Here is an 11,516-nt window from a genome sequence, read left to right as displayed (position 1 = left end):
TGGATTGGTGGAGTCCAAACTCTTTAGAGATGGTTTTGTAACCTTTTCCAGCCTGATGAGCATCAACAACGCTTTTTCTGAGGTCCTCAGAAATCTCCTTTGTTCATGCCATGATACACTTCCACAAACATGTGTTGTGAAGATCAGACTTTGATAGATCCCTGTTCCTTTAAATAAAACAGGGGGGCCCACTCACACCTGATTGTCATCCCATTGATTGAAAACACCTGATTCTAATTTCACCTTCAAATTAACTGGTAATCCTAGAGGTTCACATACTTTTGCCACTCACAGATATGTAATATTGGATCATTTTCCTCAATAAATAAATGACCAAGTATAATATTTTTGTCTCATTTGTTTAACTGGGTTCTCTTTATCTACTTTTAGGACTTGTGTGAAAATCTGATGATGTTTTAGGTCATATTTATGCAAAAATATAGAAAATTCTAAAGGGTTCACAAACTTTCAAGCACTACTGTAGGAGTTGGGTTGTTATTCAGGCTTTTTGGACTTGTACCATTTTTATTGTTAGAACGTTGTACATGTACACTGGATTGACAGAAAATTGAATTACATTCGATCAAATTCAGCATTCAATATTGCTAAGGTACACCCCTGTTCTTAACTTTTTGTAAAATCTATAATTGTTCCATCGAATGTGTATGCATAATAATAATAATAATAATAATGGCTTTTTTCATGGTCTATCAGATACATTTCATTCAGCTCGCATGATACTGAACTCATCTTCGACTCCATCAATATCATGCTAGCTGAATGGAGTATATCTGATATACCACTCAACGCCAGCCAATATTATTTAATTATCAGTCACATAAAAATAAGGTTTCTCGTTCTGTGAAACCTTTTCTTGGTCCAGTTTAATCATATTTAAAATGACAAAACTAAACAACTTGTTAAACCTGCTATAACAGCACATAAAATACTGGAAACATTACTATACAGGGTGTTTCAAAAAATTTGAGATCATTTCACAATCTAATAACTTTGCCAATTCTCGTTCAATTGACCTCGAATTTTAACAGCATGTGTGGAAACGGGTCAAAATTTTATGTTTAATGTTTTTTGTTTTTATCTTTTTAGGTACAGAAATGCCATTCGGTGGAAAAGGCGCTTTGTGTGTTAGAGTGTGCTCAAAGACAGTCGAAAATTTGTGAAATCATTCATGGAATCCACATACCTTTGAATTTCTCATTCAAATTTTGAGGAATAAATCTTATATTGCTCAACAACAATAAGCATGATCAGTTTCATATGCCTAGACTATGTAGTTTCTGGGATATTTACATTTCAAATAATATAATTTTTTTTTGAAAAACCCTGTATTTCTATAATATATAATTATCAGAACGTTAACAAAACATACATGTCACATATAACAGGGGTTCCACTGAGGTTTATTCCCAATATACATACATTTATACGGGTATATACACAATCATGTTTGGGTAGGATGGAATAAACTGATGAAGAATATCTTTCCCAAATATGACCGTGAGGCAGACATCTCATCTGCAGCGAAATGAGAAGGAAAAATACAATACACATTTGTGGTAAGCGATCAAAGATATGTGAAAAATAGAGCTTTTAGTTTCATGATGTTTTACTTTGGATCTTGATAATATCTAAAAGGTGCTGCTTATTTACATGACCAGAATTAATTAAAATAGACTACGATGAAATGGAGCCAATATGACTGTATACATCTGGTTTACATTCAAATATACATAATTTGAGAAATAAATTCATGAGTGTACACTCATGCTCACAGGATACGTTAATATTACGTCTGTTAGTATTGATATTACACGTCTGCGTTCGTATGGATATTACATGCCTGCGATAGTATTGATAAGACGAGTATGTTTAATAGTTCACAGATTGTACTACCGCTATACTACTGTTAAACTGTGATTTCTTTCAGACAGGAATCACTATGTGGTAGTTTATTGGAACTGTGCGATCTGATCATCACTGTTTCAGTGAAGTTCAAGGTTTGGTCAGTGTCGTGGAATCAAGCATGGCTTTGTGGTCTTTTAACGCAGTTGCTGATGAGTTTTGCATGACTAGTGTTGGAGAACATGGCTGCATTTTGCCTTCATGTTGCTCCTCTTGAGTAGTCTGCTTGGTGAGCTTGTGTACAGCTTCAGCTCCACTCGGAGTTTCGTCTGCGTTGGTTTGTTTTGGTGTGATATGAACATGGCTGTCACTGGACGATACCTGATGTGCTTTAGTGACATTTGGGTGTGGACGTGTGAGTTGGGATGAGACTCTACAGCATCCTGTCCAGGTCCGAGTGTGAGTGGATATACTGTCCTCCTGGGTTTCCTGGTAGCTTGGGTGGAGCTGGGCTTTACAGGATGTTGGTGGAGAGGAGACCAGGATGCTAACGGCAGTGTGTTCTGCAGTGTTGGGCTTAGCAGGTGTGTTGCTCTCTGTACATCGCAGAGGTGACCTCTGCTGTAATGCTCCGTCTCCAATGGCACCGCGCTGTTCGGCACCAGCTCTGCTCGATCGGGCGACTCTGGAAGGAGAGCTTCTGCTGGCTGGGAAGAAGAAAATACATACAGTCGACTCCAGAATTATTGGCCCCCTTCATTAATAACATTAAAGGAGATGCGCAGAACCATGGTCTAACTTTGTTTATAAATGCCTTGAGACCTCAAGAATGGCACAGGAATAGTTTTAAGCGTTAACAATAATATAGTAATTTTTACGATTAAAGTGATTCATATAGGTAGCGGCCTGAGTGAATGACCTTGTCTATCGGTCTCATCGCCATTTGCGCTATACTAAAACACAGAGCTGACTGCAACGCCGATCCTCCATTTTGAGCTAATTTATCGCCATGCCACGTAGATGTGTTGCTGGCGGGTGCAGCAACACGACAGAAGGTGGATTTACGTTGCGTTCATGGCCCAAGAATGTTCAAACTGCAAAGATTTGGAAGCGTTTTGCAAGAAGTTCACGGGCACGTTGGGCACCTACGAAGTGGTCTCTCCTCTGCTCTGCACATTTTACTGAAGACTCGTATGAAACCTCCGATTTGTTGAGGAGCGTTGGCTATAAGCCCATACTGAAAGAGGGTGCGGTACCAACAATTAAAGGAAAAGAATACTACAAAAGAAAAGGAAAGTAAGTTCAGTTGCACCAGTTCTCCCAGAGTGTGAGCCGAGGGTTGTTGCTATAACCCGGGACGTGACATATTATCGCTCAGGCAGTGACCTCCCCACAGCCGTTGCTAAAACCGGTGAAGTCCCGTCCCGTGTTTTAGTAATCGCCTGAGCCGAGCAGTAATGGCGGAGTACTCAGTATGGAGAAAATGGAGAATGAGTGGACCAGCCGTCTGATTTCTCCGCTGGATATGCTTGCCTCAGCAGCAATATCTCGCCCTTACGTGGAAGAAGCGAATGAACGAAGAACTGAAAGTCAGATTGTTTCAAAACAATCGGCCACAAGGTCGGCCTTCAAGAAGCAAGAACACAGACGGGTAAGATGCGACTCTCATTTGGATACAAAACAACAAAAACACTCGTTGTTTACCTGAATTTAGATTAATACATGTAACTTGTATTGTGTGTTTAAGTTACCGGTATAAGATTATTTAATTTGCTTCAGAATGTAATCGTCTCAGTTCATCTGATTATTTAATTAGCCTTTTACGGTTTATCAGTGAAAATGCATGCATGTACATGTACAGTATGTTGCATAAGTTATAACACCTATCCTGTTTTAATGAGAGTCAACCCACAATCAGTGAAGTCAAATCGGTCTTAGTTGAGCAAGTCGGTAACGGGATTTCTTACTTTCACCATAAATTTTTATTTATATGACTTTGGTCTATAGCTGTCAAAGGCCTCAGCCTTAAAACTGGTTCCCACAGTGACGTCACGCAATCAGGGCTGGCTGGCTCAGCGGGGCAGCTCGAATGCCAACTTTGCAGTTGATTTTAGCTCTCAAAAATATTATTTTTTTATTCCCATTTATGCAGCATACAAGCGTCAAGGCTGGATATACTACCCACTCAGAAATGCATTTAAAAAATAAAGGTTCTGCGTATCTCCTTTAATAATGAGCGGACCATATCTGCATACAGAAGCAAATACACCACACGCAAGCCTTGCATCATACTGTGTTACACAAGCAGATCATCTCCTCACCTCATTAAATACGAGTTAATAATAGGATTTATTATTTACTGCTTAAATATAGTTTGCACTTTAAAAATAAACCTCTTCCGTTTGTTCATCACACATAACTTGTATTTCACTGTCTTTTGTTTTGTTACGTTGTACAGCCCTTGTTTTGGTATAATTACAATAAATACGAGTTCACCACTGCCACAATGATTCAAGAGCAAATCTTTTTTTTTTTGAAGTTTAAAAATCAAATACAAGATTATAATGCTCCTCCCTTTTTCTGTGTGTGTGTGTTTGTCTGTTACGTGTCCTGTCCAGGTGCCGCTGTGTTACTTCACGGATTCTTCGCTGGAGGGAACATCAGCAATCTAGTGCTCACTCAATTTGCGATTTAGTTTGAAGTTTTGTATATGACTCTTCACTTGTTCATGTAATCTAAAGTTAAGCTGTCCCCTTTGTCTTTTGTTTGCCTGAGTGCATATCATTTGCTTTGTGTAAATATTCTGTATATACTGTCCAAGTAACTGGCTTTGTTAACTTGGCTGCTGTTTTGTCCATTTTTTGTTTTTTTTTGTTAGTCAAAGAGTTAGGGAACCCATTTGTCATATATTTATTTTCTTTATTTGGTAGGTAAAGACATCTGCTTTCTATACATTTAGTGTGGTGTTTGTTGGTCTTTACAGCCTGACGATAGTTCCTGTTACTGTAAATATCCTTACTGCGCCAAATATATCGCAGAAACAAAGGGTTTTTGTTATGTTCAGAACTTCAAATAAGAATTCAAATCCGAAACAGTTGGGTGCTTAGCTGTAACCATATTAGCATTTTTGCTGTCCATCTTCTCATCTCACTATCTCTAGCGGCTTTATCCTGTTCTACAGGGTCGCAGGTAAGCTGGAGCCTATCCCAGCTGACTACGGGCGAAAGGCGGGGTACACCCTGGACAAGTCGCCAGGTCATCACAGGGCTGACACATAGACACAGACAACCATTCACACTCACATTCACACCTACGGTCAATTTAGGTGGGTTTTACATTAGACTGTATCAGCGGATCATCAGATTAACGTTTTTAAAACGATTAGTGTGCACACAGCAACGCCAATACACGATTCGCGTGCACATAGCAACGCCAATACACGGATACGCTCGGCTCCGCAGGCATCCTGCGCTCCAAATCACTCCGCCCTGAACAGCGAGTGCCCTCTGGAGGGTGCGCACTCCAGCCCTGCGCAGCTCACAGAGCGCGCGAGTGAAGTGCACGAGCTGTGATTCGGGACTGAGCCGCTGTGTGTGAGATCTCAGTGCATGTTGGGCATGCGCGTCACTTACCACTTGCAAGTGGAAGGATGGCAAGCCTAAAGACAATCATAACTACACAATGGGCAGTATTTGCATCAGTATTTGCAGTATTTACATACTTTTATACTCTTTAATGAAAGGTGATACAAGGCGGAAGTCCGCGCCGTTTTTCAGCAGTCGCGTCACATGACCAACGCCAGCGAATCAGGAAGGTGGATGTCACAGTGACGTTGTCCAATGACGACGCCAGCTAGAGCTCAGCACAGCGTATCCGCGTATTCTCAATGTTTACACAGCACCGGACCAGACACGATCTGGATTGAATACGTGGACCCTGGCGGATTCCCGTTTCCTGGCGTTTCCAGGCGTTTTAATGTAAACGGACAGTGCATCCGCGAAGAAAATGAGACAGATACGGTCTAATGTAAACTTGGCCTTAGAGTCACCAGTTAACCTAACCTGCATGTCTTTGGACTGTGGAGGAAACCGGAGCACCCAGAGGAAACCCACGTGGACACGGGGAGAACATGCAAACTCCACACAGAAAGGCCCTCGCCGGCCACAGGGCTTGAACCCAGACCTTCTTGCTGTGAGGCGACAGCGCTAACCACTACACCACCGTGCCGCCCCTGCTGTCCATCTTGCCTATTGAATATTATTATTTAAACATACCTGATGAAGTGCGCTCTGGTGACTTCTTTAATGCAGCCTGAGTGAAAGGACACGGTAAAACCTTCGCAGGAGTGTACGTGTTTAAAGGAGCTTTCTTCCCTTGAACAGCTGAGGGACAAACAATGAACGCAGAATTTAAAAATGGTAGGGAGACAGGAATCTCAAAAGCAAAAGATTTTTCAAAGAAAAATCTCATTAAAAAAAAAAAAATTACCTGGTGAGCACGTAGACAATTCCAGCAAGGAATCATGGGAGGTGGCAATCGAGGCGAGGAAGTCATCGACTTGTTTAAGAGACAGTGAATTGTGGAGGGTCTCCAGCGGGCAGATGGAAGGAACCATGGAGTATAACTCAAAGCCTTAAATGAAATACAGCAGACACTTATTAAGCATTCACAACGCTGGCAGTTAAGCTGAAGTGAACATTAGCATTCGACTCATACATCCAGGCAAACACACAGATATGGAGTTCCAGTTCCTGAGAGAATGACAGAGCAACAGCACCATCAAACGTGAGTTTGAGGAGGGCAGAATGGAAGCAGATGGCTCACACAAAGTACAACTCACTAGAAGCTCTAACTACATCATCATCATCAGCCAGGATGATGCTACAGAGTGAGAATGGTGGTCTACTTACCTTACATGCACTTTGTAAATCTCAGATACTGTGTAGTACACCATTTGAGGCTTAGGATCAATAATCTTAGACGCAAACTCTCTGTCCAAATGTGGTTAATTATGCCTAAAGCCAATATTTAACCCCTTCGATGCCCTTGGACGAGTCACGTACGTCATGAAATCTTTTACCGCTGTGCCTTACGACGGAAGAATGTTTTAGGCATTGACTGTAATTCACATGTGCCACTGTAAAGTCAAAATAATGTGCCATGTAAGGTACATAAAAGGAGGCGTTTATGACGAGTAGCGTACGTCATAAGGCACAGCGGTAAAAGATTTCATGACGTACGTGACTCGTCCAAGGGCATTGAAGGGGTTAAGCTGAATATTTAGATGAAAATTAGATCATTGCTAACTCTGGCGCAACAGCGGAGTTGTGCACGGTCCCTATTAACAAAAGCCAATAAACTAAGCCTAAGCTCAGATACCCATCATTAACAAGGCACCAAGATAGGAGAAACAAAACCAGTACAGATTCACATCACGATTTCTTCATCGATATGGATCACAGTGATGGTTTCTTTTTCTTTCCAACTAAACTTACAACCCCGATTCCAAAAAAGTTGGGACAAAGTACAAATTGTAAATAAAAACGGAATGCAATAATATACAAATCTCAAAAATTGATATTGTATTCACAATAGAACATAGACAACATATCAAATGTCGAAAGTGAGATATTTTGAAATTTCATGCCAAATATTGGCTCATTTGAAATTTCATGACAGCAACACATCTCAAAAAAGTTGGGACGGGCAATAAGAGGCTGGAAAAGTTAAAGGTACAAAAAAGGAACAGCTGGAGGACCAAATTGCAACTCATTAGGTCAACTGGCAATAGGTCATTAACCTGACCGGGTATAAAAAGAGCATCTTGGAGTGGCAGTGGCTCTCAGAAGTAAAGATGGGAAGAGGATCACCAATCCCCCTAATTCTGCGCCGACAAATAGTGGAGCAATATCAGAAAGGAGTTTGACGGTGTAAAATTGCAAAGAGTTTGAACATATCATCATCTACAGTGCATAATATCATCAAAAGATTCAGAGAATCTGGAAGAATCTCTGTGCGTAAGGGTCAAGGCCAGAAAACCATACTGGGTGCCCGTGATCTTCGGGCCCTTAGACAGCACTGCATCACATACAGGCATGCTTCTGTATTGGAAATCACAAAATGGGCTCAGGAATATTTCCAGAGAACATTATCTGTGAACACAATTCACCGTGCCATCCGCCGTTGCCAGCTAAAACTCTATAGTTCAAAGAAGAAGCCGTATCTAAACATGATCCAGAAGCGCAGACGTCTTCTATGGGCCAAGGCTCATTTAAAATGGACTGTGGCAAAGTGGAAAACTGTTCTGTGGTCAGACGAATCAAAATTTGAAGTTCTTTATGGAAATCAGGGACACCGTGTCATTCGGACTAAAGGGGAGAAGGACGACCCAAGTTGTTATCAGCGCTCAGTTCAGAAGCCTGCATCTCTGATGGTATGGGGTTGTATTAGTGCATGTGGCATGGGCAGCTTACACATCTGGAAAGACACCATCAATGCTGAAAGGTATATCCAGGTTCTAGAGCAACATATGCTCCCATCCAGACGACGTCTCTTTCAGGGAAGACCTTGCATTTTCCAACATGACAATGCCAAACCACATACTACATCAATTACAGCATCATGGCTGCGTAGAAGAAGGGTCTGGGTACTGAACTGGCCAGCCTGCAGTCCAGATCTTTCACCCATAGAAAACATTTGGCGCATCATAAAATGGAAGATACGACAAAAAAGACCTAAGACAGTTGAGCAACTAGAATCCTACATTAGACAAGAATGGGTTAACATTCCTATCCCTAGACCTGAGCAACTTGTCTCCTCAGTGCCCAGACGTTTACAGACTGTTGTAAAGAGAAAAGGGGATGTCTCACAGTGGTAAACATGGCCTTGTCCCAACTTTTTTGAGATGTGTTGTTGTCATGAAATTTAAAATCACCTAAGTTTTCTCTTTAAATGATACATTTTCTCAGTTTAAACATTTGATATGTCATCTATGTTCTATTCTGAATAAAATATGGAATTTTGAAACTTCCACATCATTGCATTCCGTTTTTATTTACAATTTGTACTTTGTCCCAACTTTTTTGGAATCGGGGTTGTACATAAAGACCTACACCAATAAGACATCACAATATCCATAACTGACAGCATTAAGCTCATTTCATCAGTGAATAAATATCAGTCCACAACTGCAGGAACTGGAGAAGCTTCATGGAAATATGCAAACGAGCTGAAAACCAGTTTAAATTTAAAGCAAGAAGAACAACATTTCTCCCAGAACAAACTACCTGATGCCTTCCATAAATGCTTATTTCGATGATTATGCCATTTTACTCCTGTATACAGACTAGAAGTGTGCGGCAGTCAGATTAAACTCTTTTGGGACAAAAGAGGTCACGTTAATTAACATGGCAGCCTATTGGACATGATGAGGTGTTTGCCATGTTCATTCATTAATCTCCAGTGAGTGCTTTACCCTGGTCAGGCTGTAGTTTAAATTACTTGCTTACAGTAAGTTAAGTTCATTAGAAAATATCATGGGAAGGTACAAACAAAAATAACTGCAGGAGTGAGTGATGTCGGTCATGCAGAATCTGCGACCGTCGGCGGGATTGGTCAAACGTTCTGTGGGGGCAGATGGGATAGGTCAAGAGTAACTGCGAGTGCGGGTGGGATCAGTCAAGTGTCTGGCAGGAGTATCTGCGGGAGCGGGGAGGATTGGACAAGAGTGTCTGCAAGAGCAGTTGGGATTGTTTAAGAGTATGTGCAGGAAAGCTCAGGATTGGTCAGGAGTGTATGTCAAAGTGGGTGGGATTGGTCGAGATTGGTTAAGAGTATCTATGAGTGGAAGTGATCAAATTTTCTGCTGTTGGGCGGGGATGCAAACAACTAACATAGACCTGTGTTACCCGATTGATTTTTATAACACACTATGTAATACCACACTGCACAAGGGCGCTGCATTTATTGGAATATACTGATGGTGGTTCATATACAGCAAATATTACAAACCTAATAAAGAAACATCTGACCGAAATATATTTTTAATATAAAAATTTTAACATTCAGCATGATATAAACCGTGCCTGTTTGGTGCTATAAATATATAAAAATACAAGACTACGACCTTTGTGTAATTAATGTAACTGTATGTACAATTAAATGATTAATTCACTCACCTGAGATGTACATGATGAAATGTATATCAGAACTTTAATGGTGAAATAAAACAGAATAAATGTGTTGCTAAAGCACACAAAATGTTACACTACTGCTACAAAGATGAACAAATGGGTTGGGAATTTAGTAAAACGTCAAAAAATTTTGACCAAAACCCAGAAATAAGGGTGCGGACTTCTACAAGACGTCAACAATCGGAACCAAAACAAAACAAGATACAAATGGGTAAATTAAACATAATTAACACTTACCACAGAACATACTGGGAAACACTGACCCATTTAGAAAAGCAGATTAAAAACAAACAAAACAACAACAAAAAAAAGAATAAAAAAAGTGATATTCCCAAAATGATCCAACTTCTAGAACTTAAACAATATAAAACACCTACAGTCACAAAGTACATTTAATAAATGATAAACTTGCTAAATGATATCTACTTCAATCTACTGGATTGTCTTTACTAAGTGCTAATTTTATGTCCATTTTTTTTCTTCTAGAATGCTGAGATTTATATTGCAGAATAATGCAGAAATTATAAACCAAAAAGCCAGAGCTATATGCACTCACCATCTACTTTATCAGGAACACCTGTACACCTACACATTCATCCAATTATCTAAACAGCCGAATGGATAATTGCTGGCTGATTGGATAACTGCGTAAATGAGCAGGTGTACTATATACAGGACCAGTCAAAAGTTTGAACACCTTCTAATTTCAGTGGTTTTTCTTTATTTTTATTAATTAAAAGGCTCTTTATGTCTTAAAGTAATGATGGATGTCGTTTCTCTTTACTTAGCTGAGCGGCAGTTGTGGAACAGGGCTATTTACTGTATTTTTTATTATTATTTACTATTTGATCTCAAACACATGAATAATGCAAGAAATTGCACCAATTAACTTTTGACGAGGCACCTGTTAATTGAAAAGCGTTCCTCATGAAGCTGGTTAAGATGATGCCAATAGTGTGTAAAGCGTCATCGAGGTAAACGGTGGCTACTTTAAGAAATGTTTCATATTCTAAATTCTTCAAACACTTTTTTTTTTGTTTACCACATAATTCCATGTGTTATTTCATAGGTTTGATGCCTTCAGTATTGTTCTACACTGTAGAAAATAGTCAAAATACAGAAAAACCTATGAATGAGTGGGGTGACTGAACGTTTGACTGGTACTGTGTATGTGTGTGTATACAGACATGACACACGCACACACACGACAAAAATCACAGACTTTCACTACATCAATAGTAGCAAAAAGTGTCACCCTTCAACAACGGCCTCACAAAGGCTATAGATCCATGATATACTGATGGACTAAATGAGTTCATTTCTATTCAAGTAACATAACACTGGACTTTATTCAGCTTCCACGGATTAAAATGACATCGCACAGCATTCAATGACTCCTCAAAATAAAGCCAAGTTTTAGCCATTTCAATCTTCCTGATGATGCATGTGTGGTGGCCTGGG

General features: G+C 40.0%; 1 protein-coding gene across 6 annotated transcripts in view; it reads right to left on the bottom strand.

Moving 5' to 3' along the window:
* Positions 1–973: 973 nt before the first annotated feature.
* ppip5k2 (diphosphoinositol pentakisphosphate kinase 2) overlaps positions 974–11,516 on the bottom strand; it is a 98,008-nt gene continuing 87,465 nt past the window's right edge. For all 6 annotated transcript variants that reach the window (XM_060908556.1, XM_060908559.1, XM_060908560.1 and 3 more), the window contains 3 exons: positions 6,352–6,495; positions 6,138–6,245; positions 974–2,570 (listed from right to left, as the gene is read on the bottom strand). In XM_060908556.1, the coding sequence (XP_060764539.1) occupies positions 2,014–2,570; positions 6,138–6,245; positions 6,352–6,495 (809 nt within the window). In that variant the 3' untranslated portion in view covers positions 974–2,013. The remainder of the gene's footprint in view (positions 2,571–6,137; positions 6,246–6,351; positions 6,496–11,516) is intronic.

This window comes from Neoarius graeffei, chromosome 25 (assembly GCF_027579695.1).
Source record: "Neoarius graeffei isolate fNeoGra1 chromosome 25, fNeoGra1.pri, whole genome shotgun sequence".
Taxonomy (NCBI): Eukaryota; Metazoa; Chordata; class Actinopteri; order Siluriformes; family Ariidae; genus Neoarius; species Neoarius graeffei.
The sequence above is the reverse complement of the archived record's forward strand: the minus strand, read 5'-3'. Positions and strand labels throughout refer to the sequence as shown.